At 45.9% G+C, this 21,389-nt stretch overlaps 1 protein-coding gene across 2 annotated transcripts in view; it reads left to right on the top strand.

Annotated features, from left to right (window-relative positions):
* Positions 1 to 21,389, top strand: part of PAPPA (pappalysin 1) — a 1,283,063-nt gene that overhangs the window by 1,154,246 nt on the left and 107,428 nt on the right. For both annotated transcript variants that reach the window (XM_078641985.1, XM_078641984.1), the window contains 2 exons: positions 7,919 to 8,132; positions 21,208 to 21,376. In XM_078641985.1, coding sequence (XP_078498111.1) covers positions 7,919 to 8,132; positions 21,208 to 21,376 — 383 coding nt within the window. The remainder of the gene's footprint in view (positions 1 to 7,918; positions 8,133 to 21,207; positions 21,377 to 21,389) is intronic.

Below are 21,389 nucleotides of genomic sequence, written 5' to 3'. Positions count from 1 at the left end.
TCTAGATTTGGATAGCTGACTTCTGAACGTCATTGACGTAATCCATATAAATTGTTGGATTTACTCTCGAAGCAGAGGGTTTCCCTTTTTCGTGGTTTACTTCAATGCAAACTAATGGGAGGGGTGTAAAATCAACGGGAAAGGGTTTGTTTGGATAACTCATTCTCTGGCTGAAGTATTTTGGTGTTCCATTCCCTGTATGTGTCCATTGTCCCTTTCCAACAAGCACATAAGGCATGTTTCTATCTCTCTGGAATCTGTGTTGAAATACCTTACAATATAGGTGAGTCACTTCATGGGTGTTTTTTTTTTATTTCTGGTGTGTTGGATTTTAAATGTCAAGGGTTGACTGCGATTGTCTGAATTATAGGCATTCTGTGTTTCAGTATTTGATTTTCCAATGGAGATGGTTTTGCACTTAATGGGGCAAATGTCATTCCAATCATTTGGGTCATAGAACTAAATGTCCTTCCTTATATCTCTGTACAGTACTCTGAGTGGTTCTAACATGTTGGTTTGTTAGTTTAATAAATGTAAATTTCCTAAAACTATCTGTTTGGGTTGTATGGTGGTACAATGCATGAATGAACTACACGATCTCTACCACAACTGCGTTGTTACCATGCATGCGTTTACCATGCAATTTCGTAGTAAAGGCATGATGGGTAAAGGGACATGTGTGCTAAAGATCATACCCCTGCCCTGTTAACTCTCCCCTTTCCCCTGCCCTAAAAATTATACCCATGCCCAAAAAAACTACCCTGGCCTCAGCCCTGCCCTGGGCCCTAAAAATTAAGCCCACCCCTCTAAAACTACCCGACCCCAGCCCTAAAATCTGTCCCCTACATAAACCAGAGTACCCCGACCAAGCCCCCCACACTGAGGCCTAAAACTGTCCCTGCCCTGTATCTTTTCCCCTGCCCTGAGCCCTAAAAATTAAACCCACACCCCAAAAACTACCCCAACCTCAGCCCTAAAAACTGTCACCTACATCCCCAAAGTACCCTGACCCAGCCCCCTTCCCCGCCCTGAGGCCTAAAACTGTACCCTGCCATGTAAACTGTCACTTTCCCCCCTGCCCTGAGCCTAAAAATTACCCCCCTTCCCCAAAAACTACCACGACTACAGACGCCCACCCTGAGCCCTAAAAACTGTCCCCTACACCTGCTAAGTATCCTGACCCAGCCCCCCCCCGTCCTGAGCCCTAAAACTGCTCCTTGCCCTACAAACAACCCAGACCCCCTTCTGAGTCCTAAAACCTACCCCCACCAAAAAGCTACCCCCTAAGACCCGGCCCAGCCCCACTTGCCTCACCACGTCCTCTCCCAATCATCCTTCCTCTTTCTGGCTTCCTCTCCCGCCCCTCCGCTCAGCATCTAGACCGCTTATTGCCTTAACCACGCACATGCGTGGTTAAGGCATATGTGTGGTTAAGGCAAGCGTGGTTCGGCTTGCAGGGAAACAGCATGCGTGGCTAAGCCTGTGTTGTTAAGGCTGTTTCCTACCTGGGAGAGATCAACACTCAAGAGATCATTGCTGCTACAATCCATGTGTAGTGGTGCTTCTGACTGCATATCTCGTTGTGACCCTACATTTCACTCTACAGAGTTATTGAAAATTCATTCCTTTGGGGTTTTTGCTTTCATTAATTTTTAGATTTTCAGTCACGGGCATATTGGGTCTGGGCCTTCAGTCCTTGATGATGTTGACTGGCCAGCCCCACGTGAGGTTAGTTTTTCCTGAGCATGGTTTTGCAAATGTTCAATTATATCGCAGAAGCCATATTCATTAGATGTAGGAATGTTTAATTTCCAACACGTGGACATTTTGCTTACAGTTCCTCCTGCTGGGGCTTCTTTGTATTGGTGTTGACTGATAAACAGTTCTTGAGTATAAGGTCAAAGATCTAAAGCTTCATTGTCCAGCTGTCTCATCGCACCATTTTTAACTTGGGCCCTAGAAGTTCTCCGACATGTATTTGTTTATTTTCGGGTGCGCAGTTTCTCTGTATCCATGTATGACCATCACTAAGACAACTACAGTGCATTCTGTTAGCCAGTCGAGCCTGCTCTGTCCAGCAGAAGTCCCCATCAGATCAGATGGTTTTCGAGTCAGCCCTGAAATCTGCATCCCATCCTCAGACGAGACCACCCACAAATTCAGTCCACATCCTGATTGGCTGGTGTCAAAAAGTTAAATCACGTCTTTTGATTTGACTGCTTGTGGACTGCTGCACTGCTGCCGGAGAAAGTAAATGTAAGCACGAAGCCCCACTCCATCTCACTGGAGACCTGTATGGATCGGACCAGTGTGCTCCTGCTCGTCTGTACATGCTAACTGCTGATCTCCCTTAGCTTGAAGCTCTGTCTGAGGACGAGTTGGCTTGTCTGCTGCTGACCTGTCTGTCTGGAGAGATCCAGTTGTGTTATGTTATGTTACATTGGTTTGTATAGCATATTAATCACCCGAAACGGAATCCAGGTGCTTTCCAGTGAGACCAGGAAATCCATAGAAACTGACCTAAGAAGCCCAGAAACCTTTCAGGTCCCTAATTAGAGATGGATGGTGTATGTAGAGACCACCAAGAATAATGACTGCCTATCTAGCTCTTTCCTTGGCAGAATGCTTTGCTCTGTTATTGTGGGTCAGCCCTCCCTCCCCAACAAACTTCGGCAAGACATGGTGTGAGCACTGATCCATCAATAGTCTTTGGACTTACAGTAGGTCTAACAGTTGTGTCCTTGAGCAACAATAGTAGCGTGAAATTATGGACAGAGCCCATTCACATCTCACAAGCAGGCACCTTGACTTGAGCCTCCACCTTGCTAAGATTGCAATAATTTTGCCATTGTGTTTCTTGGCTCAAACGCCACCTTCCATGAAGTAAGTGTAGATAGGGCTGGTCTGCTCCACCAAGATACCCAGGAGGGCCAAGGAGGCTTGGAGGTTCTTGGGGCATACACATTACAGGCCACTCTGGTCAGAAAAGATCTCATGCAATCTGACCTCAGCTGGTAGAAGCCTGACTCAGCTTTTCATGTTCCGGAGCTTGGATGTGTGGTAGTGCAGTTCCTGGCTTTGTTATTTCAATTGCTTATGGTATCTGTCTCTGGAGAGTCCGTCTGCCAGCGTATGGAGATGCTGCAGTTCCTTAGAGAGTTGTCCTTTGAGTTAGCAGTAAATGTTCATGCCGTTCACTGAACGAAGCGTGTTCCACACCCAGGTTTATGCATGCTCTAGTTTATGAATGTTTTGCTGTTTTAGTGCCAAAGCATTATGAAATTACAGTCACTGGCTCTGTGATTGGGTGTGGCTTGCAGAAGCCATGCTTGTGGGTGGGGAAGGTTAATGCCCCATCAAGGAGTTAACTCTGTTAGGAGTAGGACGATAAAGAGGTAGTGAACATGTCCTTCTATCAGCATCTAGTCATTTCAGATCCCAGAGGTGTCCCTAGTGATACTGAGATGTGGTAGAGATTTGCATAGCCTTCCGATGAGCTGTGTTTTCTTTCACTAGCCGGTGGGCCTGTTTGGCCACTTCAATTCTTGTGGGTATTGCTAATAATTGGAAGCACTGGAACAAAAGTTCAAAAGGTGGTTTGCTTCTCAGTACCTCACCGTGACCCCCCTACAGCCTGTGAAAATGTTGATAATTGTCACTTCTGGCTTTGTGCTTTTTACTCCCAGCTCCTCTCTAGGCCATAAAGGTCTCCGAGCCTTATGACAGTCTGCCTCATGGTGGCACTGTTTGTTGTGGTGCTCATCTCTAAAAAAAAAAAAAACCTTGTTTATTACTTCAATAAACATTAACCTGGCTAATACTGGCCACACAAGCCATTCTTATAGCTTTGGGGGCCTGCAATATTCTGCAGTGCCACACTTGAAGGAGTGTGAGGTTCGCAGATGTGTGTGTAGTGCCACCGGCAGCAATGGGTGGTACAGGCTTCAGAGGCTTCCTGATGACAGCCCTGGCACTTATGTTCTTTTTTTTTTTTTTTTTTTTACAAATTAAGCACTGGTTCACAGGTAATGTAGCTTTCTTTAAAAGTCTCCCATGACGTCAGGAGCTCACCTGGTGTGGCAGCAGCAGGGCCAGTGGTGTAATAGCCTCCACCGGTCCGTCCCCCCACTGTGCACGGACGACAGCTGAGAGGTCCTGATTGTGTTTGGAGAGTGGGGGCATGGGTTCGCTGGCCCCACACCAGGGACGCCGATCTCGGGAAGGGTGCAAGAGTAACTTCCAACCTGGCTCTAAAGAACGTGTAGTAAACACTGTTTTGAATTCTGTTTGTTCCCCTTCCCCTTCACCCCTCCCATTTCCCAACACACTGACAATTAAAGATGACACTTGGGAGGGGGCGCCACGTTGTAGGCGACATCTGAGCAAACGATCATTTAAGGGGTTCGTTCACACGCTCAGCCCCTGGAGACCCCTGATTTCCTCTGCCCCCCGCCCCACCCCATTCCCGCAGTAACCGTCTGTCCTGATGAAAAGTCGCTAAGCTTTGCTTTTCTTCATGAATTTGCGCAGATCAGAGCCTCCCGCGACGGTGCCGGCCGAGTATAGACGGCTTACAGGGACCTGGAGTCCTTCTGTCTGCCAGCTTCTGTGTCCGGGCGGCCGGCCTGTCAAGGCAGTGAGGGACAGCGCCCCGACCCCTGCCCCGACCCTGCTTACAGAGGACCTCAGCTGACATGGGCGTCACACGCCCTTATCGCTGAGCCGCCATGAAAGGAATGGAGGAATGTGGAGCGGAAGATGAAAGAAAGGCCGGACGTCAGAGCGGGAGGGGGGATGAAAACATCTGTGGTATGTGGGACTCTGGGAGCCCAGCATTGCCTATCCAAGGGGTACCTGTTACCGACCTATCAGAAGGGCACGTGGGAGGTAAACAAAGGCCCAGGGTAACTCCAGGGTCAGCCTAAAGGCGTAGACACTAAAATAAAGGGGAGGTCCTTAAAGAAAAGACACAGGTGCGCGTGGGAGCTAACGCGAGATCTGAACGACTTTCAATTCAGTGTTACGGCTTTCAAAAAGGGGGCTGTATAACATTATATTGAGGTAAATCATATCAGACCATAATTATTGTGCATCCCACTACATCATCGTAGTAACCATATTATTATTTTAACTTTACTTCAGCTACCTAGTGCTAAAATTGTGAATTCACCTATTACACGTAGTGACGTAGCTTTACTTATCTTGCAGTATAGTGGTATGTTGATATAGTGGAAGCAACTCAATTGCCATGAGAAATAACGCGCGAAATATAACAGGAAATTAACCAAAGGGACAAGCTCGGGACACACATTGAATTATGTTTGGGTATGCGAGTTTGCAAAGGAGATGATGTTTGAGGCTGATTAGCAGATAAGGAACCTTGGATATTTCGCGGAAGAGCAGGGGTATTGAAAGGCCAGATGAGATGAGCAAAATTCTTTCACGTGCCTTGCCTAACACGTAACTCACCCTCATCTGGTCCACCTAGTCATTGGCATTTCAGGGACAGAGAGGTCTACCCGATATAGCTCAACATTCCCCTACTGGTGGCTTTACAGCGTTGGAGAGTGGTAGAATAAGGTACCACGTAACTTCCTCGATAAGCAGTAAATGCACTAGTGACAAATGGAAATTTGAACTCGTTGTGCATCTCTTAAAAAGTTGATTCTCATTTGCAAACTTATACCCAGTCGCATAATTTGAGAGAAGGGCATACAAATCTACATACATCTCGTTCTCTTGCCATGTGGTCTTATAGCCTCACGGCAAATAGACATGTACATGGGAAAAATCACCACGTAGCCCTGCCACGATCAATAAAGGCGATGAGTGCTGCATGATTGAGGGGTGGTTTGTACAGCACGAGCCTCGCTGTAAAGCTGCATTGTAGAGGGAGGGATCTAAGAGAGAAACAGGTGTAGATTATGGGCTGAGGGTGTCAACGCTATTTGCATATTGTCTGACCTTTTGGAGAGTAGTTCAAAAAGAACAATTGATGGACAGAACGCAGAACAATATCAAACCGGTCCCAGGATGCATGGTTCCGGTCCAGGGAGGACCAGGCTTGGCAGTTCAGGCTGGACTCCTCCCATGAGGCACAGGGTCAAGACTGATTTGCATATGGCTGGGTCTAAACTGGGGTGGCATGGGGAGCAAAAGAACAATGGAATAACCGGAATCTATTGACTGGGTGAATGTTTGATCTGCTCTGCATTCCTGTCCATCATCTGTGTGACTTTTGCTTCGCTAAGACTAGATATTCTTTAAAGAAGGGGGTCTTCGGTTCCTTGTGGAATTGAAAGAGTGAATGAGCTAGTCAGATTTGCTTCTGATCCTCAGATCTTTGTCAGGGACCAAGGCAGAGATAGCGCCGCCATGATCAGTAGCTTTTTAGAACCCATGTTGTGAATAGTAGATGCAATTTTCTGATAGTTTTAATGTGAGTTGCCATGCATTGGAAAATAAATGCTACATCATCTCTCAGAGTTAAAGCCAGGTGTGTGCTAAAGGCATCTGACCTTTAATAATGAACATGTCCTCCTCCCAGGGCGAAGGGTCTGATGTTCAGCAACATCAAAGATTGGATTATTGGTTTGCAAGACCCAAGTATGATGTCAGAAGCTCTGAGATTCTGAGTACAAATATCAGCCCTTTGAGATGGTGTTCATAGGGTGGGAAGACCGATGACTATCCTCCTGCTCTGAAAGTGCAGGACGCAGGGTTTTGACTTCAGAAGTTTTACCACAATAAAGAAAAGTTGCCATCAGATCTAGGTATGCAAGGCTCAAATGTATTTTCAAAATATCATCTGTGATCACTCAAAGTGCTTCCACCTCTCAGGGTTCAGTTGTCGGGCTGAGGAGTCAAATGCAGAAGCTGCTATTAACCCTCAGGGTTCTGGCTTTGAATGTCCGTAACTCTTCTAACAAGAATAAACGTGTGGTTACCTCTTGGGGTGCAGTGCCAGAGCTCTGATGTCAGAGCCTTGGTGTCAACAAAGACACCATCAGGTCTCCGGCTGCTGTTCTTTGGCATTGCCTTCAGTAGATGTTTTATGATCAGCTGCAGTTATGTCATCTCTCAGGGTTTCTTGGCCTGATTTTTACGGCAGTACCTTTTCTGTGATCAATGACTGTGAAACCACCTATCATGCTTCAGGCTTTGACCTCAGTGTCTATTCTGTGGTCAGTAGTGGTGCTATCATCTCTCGGGTTTCAGTGTCCATGCTTTGATGTCAGTACCTCTTCTGTGGTCAATAGTAGTGCTACCAGCTTTCAGGGCTCACAGTACAGGCTTTTCCATCAGTAGTTCTCCTGTGGTCAGTAGTGGTGATATCAGCTGCTGATGGAGTTTAGCACCCAGGCTTTGATGTTAAGTACATCTTCGTTGGTCATTGACAGTGCTGTCAGCTCCCAGGTTTCATGGGCTGGGTCTTGATGTCAGTACTTCTTCTGTGATCGAAGACAGTACTGTCGTCTGTCAGGGTGCAGGCAGGGCCAGACTGGCCTATAGGGTAGTCTGGCAGTGTCAGAAGCTCTGATCTAACAGGTTAGTGTGTGGGCGGTTTCATGGGGGTTTGTGGGCCTCTTTTATGTTCTGACGGTCCCATTTTTTTGATATTACATTTCCTGCAACAAGCATGAATACACACAGTCTCTCATACCTCGGAAAACAAGTATACAGCATGTGTTTCAAAGCTCAAACGTGCTCCGATTTGCAAGTGGGGGCACTTTTTTGTAGATACCTTTTTCTTAAACGAGGCCACTTTTATTTCGGTGCCCAGAGTTACTGTATGTCCCGGTCCACTCTGTGTGTATGATGCTGAGGGGGCAGTATCTCTGCTATGCTTTACTTTGCTTTGCCGACGCTTCTGTGAGCTCTCCATGTGTGACCTGCTGTTCGTGTATCTTCTCTGCAGGTGTCCATATTCTAAGCTGCAGGAACAACCCCATGGTGATCCCTGTGATCCACGACCTGAGCCACCCCTTCTACCACAGCAAGGCCGTGCTGATCTCCTTCACCTCCCCGCTGGTGGCCATCTCCGGGGTGGGCCTCCGCTCCTTCCATAACTTCGACCCCATCACCATGGGCAGCTGTCAGAGGGGCGAGACGTACAGCCGGGCGGAGCAGAGGTGAGCTGTGCAAGTGGTTTCCCTGCTGTTGCGCCACCCACACTGCCAGCTCAAACAGGAGCCGATGGAGTCGTCACTGAGAGGGGCCTGACCTCTGATGACCCCGGATATCCCCAAGTCCCTTTCGGAAATCAAGGAATGTAAAGTGGCACTGTATGTTAGTGTATATTCCCCTGCTGTCACACCCACCACTTTACCCGCCTCTTTAAAAAGATGCTCCTCTTAAGCAGAATTCCCTCCGCACCAGAGAGGCATTGCAGAGGGAGAGATGGTGGGGGAGGGGGGGGGAGGCATGGGGAGGGAATACCAGAGAGAGACCTCAGGAACGACAGAGAAAATGGAGATAGTCTCTGGAGAGAAAGAGCAGCGCATGTGAAAGCCAGGAGGACGAGCTGAGAGAATAAGAGCTGGTGGGCAAGGGAGGAAATGAGAGGTGAGAGAGTGGGGAGAGAATAAACCTGAGAAAAAGAGCAACAGAGGAGGAGCAGTAGGGGGAAGGCAGCAGCAAGAGACAGAGGAAAAGAGGGAATAAGAGATTGCGAGAGTGAGAGAAAGAAGGAGCGATAGAGGACCTTCGTGTGAATGAAAGGAGGACCTTGAGGGAAAGAGATACATGAAGGAAGGAGAGATAACGAAGAGAAGGGGAGGGCGAGGCGCGGATTAACACAATATTCAATAGTCTTTGGCTCACTGAGGAGGGACCGGAGAAGGCGACGCTTAGAGGTGGGCGAGCCAACAGATTTACAGGGAGAGCTGAGCCAAGGGTCTGGCTCGGATCTTAGAGCCTGTGCACGAGCCGAGCCCTGAAAATGTTTGGTATGTAAATCACACAACAAACATAACATAAAATATGATTAAGCTGCTTCAAAATTGAGAAATGTGTATTTCCCTAACCTGTGAAGCGTTGACATTAATAAATCACATTATAGCAATTCACTGAAAATTACTTATTAAAAGTGATAATTTGTAAACATTAACCATTAGTGCACTCAACGGCAAGATTACTGTCATGTAAACACTGCAAGGGACCCCTATTATAATAGAGCAACATTATAGTCTATTACATCAAGCACAATAGGTTTTTATACAGTTGGTATTCTGAACGTACCTTTGTGAAAGTGCTTTCATAGGCGTTAATGAAGAAAAGAAGTTTTGTTGAAATAAAATATTTGCCTAAGATCATACAATTTTAGCAGAGAAGCCACGTTTTATTCAGTATTTTTGGATTCACTGTGTACAAACTAGGAAATCGGTATTTATCCAATATTGGGGTATCTTCCATAGATTTACATGCCTGAATCATTCCCTGTCGCCGAGGCGGGAGTCCCACGGTAACAAATATACAATAGCCTTAGTAAAAACTGTAGTAGGCTGACAAGACTATAGGCCCAAACAGGCCAAAATCTTAGTAGCCTAGCTACCTCCTTTTGTAAAAAGAACTTAAAATAGTTCCAACCAATCAGAAGTCAGCACCCTCTAGAACGGGGTCTCCAACCGGTCGATCGCGAGCTACCGGTAGCTCGCGGAGACCCCGGGAGTAGCTTGTGTAGCCCTTCAGCCTTTCCGGCTCCATTTGCCCGCCCTCACCCAAACCAGCCGCTCGGATTGGAGCTAAGCTGGGGTGGGGGCGGGCGAAGAGGATGACGCTCCTCTCCTGGAGCTGTAGACTCCTCTCGTGAGAGTCTGACTCTTGTGGCGTCATCGTCGGGTGCCAGTGCGGAGCAGTAGGAGACGTGCCTTCCACCGCAGGTAAGCTCAATGGTGGAATTAGGGATCCCGTGGGAGGGATGACTGACAAGGCGTCAGAGAGCGCCGGTTAGGAAGGAAAAACTAATGGAACAGAGGGCAGAAGGGGCACAAAAAATGAAGCAAAACGAGTGGAACAGAGGGCAGAAAGGCACAAAAAGCAAGTGGAACAGAGGGCAGAAGGGCACAAAAAACGAAGCAAAAACGAGTGGAACAGAGGGCAGAAAGGCGCAAAAAAAGACTTGAACAGAGGGCAGAAGGGCACAAAAAACAAGGGAAAAACGAGTGGAACAGAGGGCAGAAAGGCACAAACAAGCATTGGAAATGCAATAGGTCTCGCACCATTAGAGTTAGTGCTTTTAGAATTGTTTATGGGGTTTTTTTGTAAATGTTTAGCATTTTTGTTTCCTGTAGCCAATGCTAAAGAATTACAAATAAAAAAAGCCATAAACATTTCTTAAAGCTCTAACTGAAATGGTCTGAGACCTATTGCACTGTGTGAGGGTGAGGGGTTGAGGGTGAGTGAGGGTGAGGGTGGGTGAGGGTGAGTGAGGGTGAGGGGTTGAGGGTGAGTGAGGGTGAGGGGTTGAGGGTGAGTGAGAGTGAGGGTGAGTGAGGGTGAGGGTGAGTGAGGGTGAGGGGTTGAGGTTGAGGGTGAGGTGTTGAGGGTGAGTGAGGGTGAGGGTGAGTGAGGTGTTGAGGGTGAGTGAGGGTGAGGGTGAGTTAGGGTGAGGGGTTGAGGGTGAGTGAGAGTAGTTGAGGCTGAGTGAGGGTGAGTGAGAGTGAGGGTGAGTGAGGGGTTGAGGGTGAAGGTTTGAGGGTGAGGGTGAGGGGTTGAGGGTGAGTGAGGGTGAGGGTGAGGGTGAGGGTGAGTGAGGGTGAGTGAGGGTGAGGAGTTGAGGGTGAGGAGTTGAGGGTGAGTGAGGGTGAGGGTGAGTGAGTGTGAGGGGTTGAGGGTGAGTGAGGGTGAGGGTGAGTGAGGGTGAGGCTGAGGTGTTGAGGGTGAGTGAGGGTGAGTGAGGGTGAGTGAGAGGTTGAGGGTGAAGGGTTGCCAATAGGTCTCGCAGTAGGAAAGTTGGAGCTATTACAATTGCAAATAGCAATGCCTTTTATTTTTGTTTTAATTTTAAAAACATAAAGGGCTTTGTCATGTACAAAACCAATAGCTCCAACTTTCCTACTGCGAGACCTATTGGCAACACCAGTGCTTGTTTTTTTTTAGTCAAAGCAACACACGCTCTTGCGTACATGCAGGCACACCACCCAAGAGCATCTGACATCTCTGAGAAAATATGTAAGTACATTCATATTCTGTTCACAGTATGTTATGGTCAGGCATGTCTGAGGACATCTTAGGGCCAGGCATATGAAAGAACATGCATATGTTAAGGTCATGCATACATCTGAGAGGGTTCAGAATAAAAGACAACCTGTCTTCACGATCTTGGGACATCTACTGGGCACGTGACCTTCCTCATCGCCTCAACCCTCTGCATAGGGGCTAAATACAAACATCTAAGAATTAAGCAAGTGCAGGTCATGTTCATATGGTGCATAAAAGGGATGTCACATGGAGTGTGGCCTTAAGGCTGTGAAGTAACTGCTCTCATAGAACCAACATGTGTGCACATATAATAATGGGCGTTTTCAGGGTGTGGCAGAGGGGTCCCTCGAGGGCATTGTTCTAGGACCTCATACTTTCCACTATTTAATTAAAAAATGTAGGATCTCGAATTCACACGCACACAAATTAACACATTCCACTTGCAGGGTGTTGAATTTGTGATAACTTAGGGATTGTGAGCGCATCCTGAGATGTATGACTTTTGCTTGAAATAAGATTACACACTGTCCTATTTTCACACAATGGTAGGCACTGGCTTTGGTTTGCTTCACTTTGATGAATGCCGATCTGAACGCAGTGATACAGAGCGAGTTGCCCAGGATCACACAACTGAGGCAGTTCCTCAGAAGACTGCCTCTGCAGCAAACCCCCTGACCGACACAGCGTAGATCTTGTTGCAGTGACAAACAGAGCTCTACAGACACGTCCCTGTATATCTGGCGCAGCGCAGTGCTGTGAATTAGATTACACAAAACGGAGGGGTGTACGCGTGATTGGGACAGTAAAAAAGACAAGTGCTTTTAAATGACATATTTACATGAAACATAAAATGAGTATCACTGCGGCGGGTAACAGTAAACCTCGGTTATTCAGCGCCAAGAAGCTCCAGAGGTGAACGTGCAATTAGCAAACATGCATGTTACATTCACGTTTACATGCACGAGCAAATGAGGCGATCTGCCAAAAATGTAAAGATTTTTGTTGAACCTCGGTAGTCAGGAGTAAAACCAGCATCATCTCCCAGTCCCGCCACGTTCCTGCCCCCAAGCAAACCTCTTGCTGTAGCAGTAGCGCCACTCCAAGAGACCTAAGAGCAATGCAGGCAGAATGAGAGAAGACTGCCACATATCGGAAATGTAAGATTATAAAGGGACCGCGGAGCCGAATGGGAGATTTGACATGGCGTGGAAGCCATCTATTTCACTAGACGGCAGTGTACGCGCCTCTGTCATCTGCAAACACCCCGCCCCCCCAACAATCCCCTTTACAATCAAAGAAACCTAACAGTCTCTGTGAAGTCTGAGAGTGAGTCAGGGACGCATCACAGCATCACGGGCCATGAGAGACGGAACGCAGGGGTAAAATCTGCACGGAGCAGAGGCAGGGGAGAGGGGTGACAGGGCAGCATGTGACGGATGAGGGGCCGCTAGCAGGGTAAGGCAGATGGAAAAGGAAGGAGAGAGGGGTGGAATAAAAAGAGCAATGCAGGCAGAATGAGAGAAGACTGCCACATATCGGAAATGTAAGATTATAAAGGGACCGCGGAGCCGAATGGGAGATTTGACATGGCGTGGAAGCCATCTATTTCACTAGACGGCAGTGTAAGCGCCTCTGTCATCTGCAAACACCCCGCCTCCCAACAATCCCCTTTACAATCAAAGAAACCTAACAGTCTCTGTGAAGTCTGAGAGTGAGTCAGGGACGCATCACAGCATCACGGGCCATGAGAGACGGAACGCAGGGGTAAAATCTGCACGGAGCAGAGGCAGGGGAGAGGGGTGACAGGGCAGCATGTGACGGATGAGGGGCCGCTAGCAGGGTAAGGCAGATGGAAAAGGAAGGAGAGAGGGGTGGAATAAAAAGGAAAAGAAACAAGGCGGGCAGGGGAGGGGGCGGAGCGGGGAGAGCGGCATGTGGGTGTTAAGAAGCCGGGCCAAGATAGCACAGAGAGCAGACAGTCAGTCGGGAGAAATGCACAAGGCGGGCAGGGGAGGGGGCGGAGCGGGGAGAGCGGCATGTGGGTGTTAAGAAGCCGGGCCTTTGAAGTGAAGCTAAGCTTCACTTCAAAAGGTGTCGGAGGAATGCGGCTGACGGCGATTGCGGCTGTGCACGCGCTTTTAAGCTCAATGCACATGCGCATTGAGCTTAAAAGTCACGGGCACTGCAAGGAATCGCCACGATTCCTTGCTTCTTAGTTAAAAGTTGTTTAAGCCGCAATAGGCTCGCAAGCTCGATGCGCATGCGCATCGACAGGCGAGACCTAAAAACGAGTGGAACAGAGGTCAGAAAGGCACAAAAAACAAGTGGAACAGAGGGCAAAAGGGTACAAAAAACAAGGGGAAAACGAGTGGAACAGAGGGCAGAAGGGCACAAAAACAGGGAAAACGACTGGCACAGAGGGCAGACGGGCACAAAAAACCAAAGGCACAGAGGCAAAATACAGAATACAAAAATATAGGGGCAGCTAAGAACAGAAGGCAGAACGGGCAGAGAGGCACGGGGGCAGCGAGGGGAACAGAAAGGAAAACCGGGCAGAGACACGGGGCAGTGAGGGGTACAGAAGGAAAGACCGGGCAGAGAGAGCACGGGGACAGCGAGGGGAACAGAGGGAAGAAAAGGGGCATGGACCACGTACAGGCAGCGGGGGAAGACAGATAACAGCAGTCACAGACACAACAATGATAATACAGGCAATACAATAAAAGCAATAAAACGTTGAAAGGCACATGTATAGGTTACCGTTACTTGGCAGGCAGATATAAATAGATACATCCAGGATCAGCAGTAGGATCTTCGTGTTGCTGTCTGATTGCTCACTTTCCACAAGCCCTTGGGTACCACTGCCTCTTACATCTTTGCAGTTATCTGTGTCCAGTAGTCAAGGCCAAGCTCATGATGAGGCAGGGGGGAGTAGAGGGGTATGGGGGGCATGGTATTGAGGGGGCATGACTGTTAAGTCATGGTTCAGGGCCACTGGTATTATATGGCACTGGGGGACCAAATTATGCAGCAAGTTTGACAAAATCATGCAGCAAAAAAGACAAATTATATGGTGTATTGCAGCTAATGTTGTGATAGTACTACTTTATCGTTTTGTAATTTGTACTCGTTAGCAGTGTCTCTGAAATTTTGGACCCTAATTTTGGACCTATTAATTGAAATGTCTTGAAGCGTCACAAATCCAAAGTCATTCCTTTTGGTGTTCTAGGGAACTCTTAAGTCAGGCCTGTCTTGGGTATTTTGTTCAAACCACAGTATGGGCTCTCATGAAATTAGGCTTTAAGTCTCTGAAATATGCGCGAGTTGCTTCGGGTTCAGTAGCTCACGGCGATTTTCACTGGCCAGAAGTAGCTCTGACTACACAAAAGGTTGGAGACCCCTGCTCTAGAACCTCCCCAGCAGAGGCAGTTCTCCTCAGATTTTCACCGCAATTCGTGTGGAAGGGAGTCTCCCTGAGTGCCTACTCAGTTTTTCTTCATTGTTCTTTCAGGATGTCTGAAAAGAAAGCTCTCTTCAAGGCTTGCAGGACCAGTGATAAAAAGAGGGTCCATGTAGATGACCAGCACAAGGACTGCATCTACTGCCTACATCCTAATTACATTGTAAAGGATTGTAGGATTTGTCGAACCTTCCCTGCCAAGACCATCAGGGACAGGGAGGCAAGAGTTCTCTTATGGCTCAAATCATCTTTTACAGATGAGGAGGACAGGGCCTCTACTTCCAGCAAAAGAGCCAGATCCAGAGACAGCTCTTCTCCTGAGGGGAAAAAACATCATAAATCCTCTCACAGAGCTTCAGATCATACAAGGAGGTCGTCTTCACCTCCTGCTGGATTACCTTTACCTCTGCCTTCAGAACCTACCAAGTCTTCAGCAACTAAAACAGTGAATAAAGCCCAGGTCAAGACTCTGCCTCTAGTGTCTTCTCACACAGTCTCTGTGACTTCTTCTATTTCAAGCTCTTCTACTATGGTTTCTACTAGAGCTATATCTTCTCCGATAGTGTCATCAAAAATTTCGACCACTGAGAAATCTTCTGGGGACACTACCTCTTCAAAATCGTCGTCGACGACCTCGTCGACGTTTATCCCGTCGACGATAGTACCATCAGTGAAGTCACTGCCTCTGCTGGGAAGGTTCTAGAGGGTGCTGACTTCTGATTGGTTGGAACTATTTTCAGTTCTTTTTACAAGGATGTAGATAGGCTACTAAGATTTGGGCCTATAGTCTTGCCAGCCTACTACAGTTTCTACTATGGCACTGCTATTGTATATTTGTTACAGTGGGACTCCCGCCTCGGTGACGGGGAATGATTCAGGCATGTTAATCTATGAAAGATACCAATACTGGATAACTGTAGATACAGGTAAGTAACTTGTTTTCTTATTTGTCTTTGCTTATGTTAAGGCTTTGCTTTTATCTCTTTGTGCATTTTTATGCAGTTTTTACATAGTGTGAACTGGACCCCTATGATAGTGGAGCGCTTTACATGAGTGTTAGTGAAATTACAGAAGGTCAAATTAATTGCTTCTAGGCAGTGGGATTTTAAGTGATTTGCGCAGAAACACATGATGTTAAGCAATGCAGAGACTCCAACCTGGTGGACAGTTCTGGCTGTAATGCCACCCCTAGGATAGAGGGAGGCAGACAGACAGAAGCAACATGAAAGTTCAGCTCGTTATGGGCTCAAGGTTCCAGCAGGACCTCGAGCTAAGCAAGAGCCAGGCTTCAGGCTCAAGCCTGGGTTACAGCACCTCACCCACCACTAACTAGGTAAAGCTGTTGAGCCATTACTTGTGTTAACACATCATGGAAGACGTGGTAGGAGAGTACCAAGAGAGTAATGAAGGTCTCATAATTAGAACGGTAATAATATATAGTTACTTATATAGAGCTTCACACCACATTTCTGCAGTTTATAAGCACTATATTTAACAGGTCGTTCTATTGACCAATTTAGAGATGCTCAGGTGGAGCTGGTTTTTCTCTGACCTGCAGATTACTGTATTTCTCAGCAGTGGATGTAACTCACTGACACAACTGGCAGATTTACTAAGCTTTCACAAAGCACAGCAACCAGAGATTCTGTGGTACTTAAAAGAGAAAGAGCAGAACAGCACCTTACCTTCTAAGATATGCATAGTTTCTCTCTCTTCTGGCGCTGGCACACTTCATGCTGCTTTGCACCAACACACATATCCTTGAACCCATAGTGTAAGAGCATGTGTGATGTCAAGCATAGGTTTGATACTGGAAGTGTACCATTCCAGTACAAAATAGTATGCTTAAACATAGTTAACAAGTTTTCTAACATTGTGTACTGTACTTTGCAAAACATATACAAACATAGAAAATGTTTCTGAACAGAACATTTTTCTTGTGTGTTGCACATGCCTTGAGGCCATTTTTTGACGGATATTCCTGTCTATCCTTTTAGGTCTCGCCTGAGCCAGCGCATGCGCTGCTCTGGCGAGACATTTAGTGAGTGGGATTTTAAAAGTCCGACCACAGCCTTGTGTGGCATACAGTGTGCGTTTGCGCGCACAGGCACAAGCAGAGGCGCCATCTGGATTTCCTCTCGCCATTTTACTTGTGTCGCAGTAAGCTTACCTCTTAGTGAGGAAGCTCTTCTTGCCACCTTTGAGCTGTGTTTGGGTTGAATAGAGCAGAGGATCAGTTTAACTGCACGTCATTGAGACAGTCTTTGGCTTGGACTTCTTTTCCGTCTTTAATGATGCGGGTGAACTCTATTTTGGTGGTGTTTCATTTCTGTGAGACACATGACATTCATGGTTGATGGATGATAGGCAAGATCTCCTAGGAGCTGTGCCTTTTTGTGTTGCGACTTTTAGATACAGTTGTGTATCATCAACATACTAGTTAACCATGTGCCGATAGTGGGCAAGGAGAACTTAGAGAAGTCCTGGTACAGGCTGAAGAAGAGAAGGAAGGAGATAGTTCCTGGCAGGACTCCACAGGGAACTGGAAAAATGTAGGAGCTTGGTGTGTGCATCTAAAAGGACATGTGTTGATCTGGTAGATAGGATGCAAACCATTGGAGTACTGTTCCAGTGAATTCTTTGAGTTTCAAAAGAATGTTTATCAGGGGTTGAGGGTTTCAAATGTTGGAAAAAATTGTGAATTTCCTGACTTTTACATTTCAGGAAATATGCAAAATTTCTTAGCATTTTGCATTACCAATTTTTGCGAAACTTTTTTTTAAGTGAGCGCATGCGTTTTGTAAAAAAAAGAAAAGTATTACAAGATACAAGTGGGAGACTGGTCCAAGCAGAAAGTGTTCCACCAAGAGATACTTTTTGTTCAAACCAGTCCTCTGCTGGTGCCATGTGAGTCTTGTTTGTGCCACATGCATACACGATGAAAAATAAATCACAAGAGATACTGGTAAACCACATTGTACCCAGAAAATAATTGCATGACAGTTTTAATTAATTTTGTAACATTTTGTGAAAATAAATTACATAATTTCACGCTTTCCTGGTTTTGGTATCAATGTTAAACATTGCTGGGAGCTTCACCTAGGTGAAGTTCAGTGGTTACCTATATCTGAAATATGGAAAATATTATCTATAACTAGAGTGTGTCAGTTTCTTTGTTCTGATGTGAGGCCGGAAGCAGAATTACATCTCATGTCAGTGCTCTCATGCTCTTACAGTTGGTGTAGTGTGTGTTTACACGAGTCCTCAACCCTATCTTTTGGAATAGTTCCTGTGCACACTTGTCATGAACTCCTTAGGGGTAGACTTTGTTATTACATAATCTGCTCTCTCTCTAATTCGGATGATCTTCTCATCTCTCCTGAGCACTGTTTTTGAGGGTTGTGTCGAGTTGTGTCTGTTTTCAGCTTTGTGGGCCTGTTTCACAAAAATAAACTGCACTTTAATAGTAAATTTACAAGCGCCGAGGCTCAGCATCGGGGCAGAGAAATCAGCACATAAAAAGATAAGCTTGGCTAAAAAAATCATAAACTTGCACAAACGTGTATGTTTAGCCTTGAAATTAGACACTGTATGTTTAATAGCCATTATGTTAACCTGCAGTGTACTTTCTCAGTGTACCATTTATCATCTGTTGGAGTAGTCCCTTATAGACTTTGTCTGAAGCTAACTCTGTATGTTAAGTTAAAATTTTACTTTTTCACTTGTGCAGTTCTATGTTTGTTAGAGTAGGCTCTGTTTTCTACTTTGCACAACACTATGAGATGGGTCACAGTCCTCGTATCCTGAGTGTTGTCCCTTCGGGTAGTACCTGTTCCATCTGTCCCATAATCCGAGATTTAGACAGTCTCACTTTTTTTCTGTAAAGCGGTCTTGGAATATTTCTTGTTATCTGTCTTGAACACTGTTTGCCTCTGGGGTTTTTTGTCGGTGATGAGCTCTGTCTGTTTATAGAATCCCAATTCTCGTCCGCAATGAGTTGTTGGGTTAGTATCCGTTTGGATACATAATGTGCTCTCTCTATTGGTGTAGACTGTTCTCATCTGGAAGTCTTTCTGGATTGTTAGTACATGTTCTCAACTGTAATGGGGTCTGTCTGTTTGTCTCTGTAGTTTTCATTTCGCCCTAAATTGAGGTGTGTTTATGCTCGCATCTCCTCTGAGGTCCTCCTGTTAGATTGTTTCCTTGTTCTCAGATGTTTGTACAAATATTGGCCCTGAATCCCAATGCTTTGTTGCACGTACAAGTTTGACTTGCACATGCAACCATCATTTTTTGTGGTGTTTAGATTTTAATAGGAGCATAATCACGAGCAGGGATGGTGGACGTGTAGTGGTCATTAGAAGGTGGGATGCCTTTGAATGTTCTCCAAAGACATACAATTTTAGATATTCACAAACTTCTCTCCTACCCATTCCTATTATGGAAAAGATATAAAAATATACTCCTGTTCAGAGCAGGAGTAAATCCTTATCCTAGTTGGGAAGGGAACACCCCCATAACTGGTGTACGTACAGGGAAACTTTTACAAGAAAAAAGTAAACTAAGAAAAGTTTCTCTTGGAAACCTATGACTGCCACAGGTTTCAACTGTATCATCAACTGTTGCATGGCTAAACACTTCTAAGGTCCCAAAGGCGAGACCTATTGGCTATGCCAATGCTTGTTTGCTGTCTGTTCAGGTCTTTGCTGTGCTGCAGTGAGAAGAGACAGTGTTAACATACACCACGGGGCACTCCGAGAGTAAGATAAGAGCCACCTCTCATGGCTGCAGAGTGCAGGGGATCAAGGTTAAGCAAAGGCCACAGGAAACCAGAGATTGAGCGTGCTCACCACAGAGCTTAACCACAGCCCTGTTCCTGGAAATGCAATCCAAGTATTAGAAACCTGGAGGTAGAAAAAAGTGTACGTCCATCTGCAACGATATTGCTGCACTTCCCCAGAATTAGTGGATTTAGAATGTTCAAAATGCTTCACTGTAACTGCTTATTATCACATAACGGTATGCCATGTCATGTTATGGCATGCCAGGGGCTTCCAAGGAAAGTCCAGGGGTAAAGGAAGCATACGAACGTTTCATTATAGCTTCTCCATATCTATATATGGGGTCCATTCAAATTAATTGTATACAAATGTATCCTGACATTCCTGCGTTTGTATTGGCCTCCAGGGCCTACAATAGGTCTTCGTGGTATGTATACAAGAGCCTATTTGGTACGTTACATGACACTGCAAGATTTGAAGAGAATGTCCCAAATGAATAGCTATGTGGCACTATTTGCTAATACGTAAATTGTATTGTTGCGGTATGCTGGCCGGTTAGTGAGTAAAGATGAAAATATTAGAATATACATTTTTTAAAGAAGTCCTTGTTTGTTAATTAACTGTACTTCTGTAGAAGTGATCTCTGGAGTGAAGGGGTTAGACAAGACAACCAACCACCCTTCCGCTTCCTTGTTCAATCTCAGAATTAGCAGCCTCCAGGGGAATCAACGATGATCTAACTTGTTTGAAAGTATTTCTGAAACTTTCTAATTAAAAACAGGGACTATTGTCAAATCTCTGGTATATAAGCAGAGAATAAATGTCCAGGATATTGTAGGGCCATGGACTGCAGCTGAGAAAATAGCCCATTGAGTAGTACTGTCGCCAACAAATCAGTCAGCAATTCACAGATCCCAGTAAGCACAACTCAGCCTTCCATATTTCCAAGATCAATACATAAAGTGCAATTACATTGGGTTTAAATTGAGTAACATCTGTTATTTGCATACACAAAGCAAATATGTGGCATGGAACGCTATACAAAACAAATGCGTATTTACTTTTATTTGTGTCTTCTAACCACTTTTGTTTACCACGATTCCTCACCATAAATCTAAAGTGAGGAGCCAAATTAAGGTATTGAGCATCAATGTAATTGTAAGTAGGCCGGCTAGTCATTCAGTACATAGACGTGACTTTTTCGCAGTGTGCCCTTTCCAAATGCTCTCAAAGTAATCAATGAATCCACTCTGATGTGAAAGCCATCTGAGCTCATGGGAACAATTCTTCTTTGGCATCTAAAGAAGAATTCCAACTGTTTCATTGTTACGTTTGAGAGTAAATGCATGGTTCAGCACTATGTGGATTCCACACCATTTACAAATCGAGCCGCCCCACCTGAGCGTCCATTTCCGGAATGATTTTTCAATCATCTCTTAGCTTTTGGCATAAGTGGTTTCCTTAATACTCCTGGTAACTTACTCACCACAGGTTTAAAGAGGTGAAGTTAGAGACAGAGGATATTGAAGTATGGGGGGAGCACATAGGGAGAGCTGTATTCAGAACCCATACTAGAGAGAAGAGATCTTCGGCAGATGAAGGGCTCCGATACTGTCTCTACAGCGATCACACCAGAAACATGGCTGTGAAGAAAGGGAAGACATTACCTGTTCCCAAATCCTCAGCAACCCCTGGTTTTACTAAAACTCATCACATGCAACACTAATCTTTCACACTAAAAGTTCTGTCTTTTGATTTCCTCAGCTGCGTTCAGTATTCGTGTGAAGCAACAGAGTGCCAGGAACTGCAGATCGAGAATGCTGTCATGAACCTAAATAGCAGCGGGCGCATTAATGGAGGCCAGTGTGTCATCACATGCAAGCTGGGATACGTTCTGCAGATACATCGAGACGATGATCTCATCAAAAGCCAGGTACGTCAGGCAA

The sequence above is a fragment of the Lissotriton helveticus genome, chromosome 5_1 (assembly GCF_964261635.1).
Source record: "Lissotriton helveticus chromosome 5_1, aLisHel1.1, whole genome shotgun sequence".
In the NCBI taxonomy this organism is placed as follows: Eukaryota; Metazoa; Chordata; class Amphibia; order Caudata; family Salamandridae; genus Lissotriton; species Lissotriton helveticus.
This window is presented reverse-complemented; position numbering and strand designations above follow the sequence as displayed.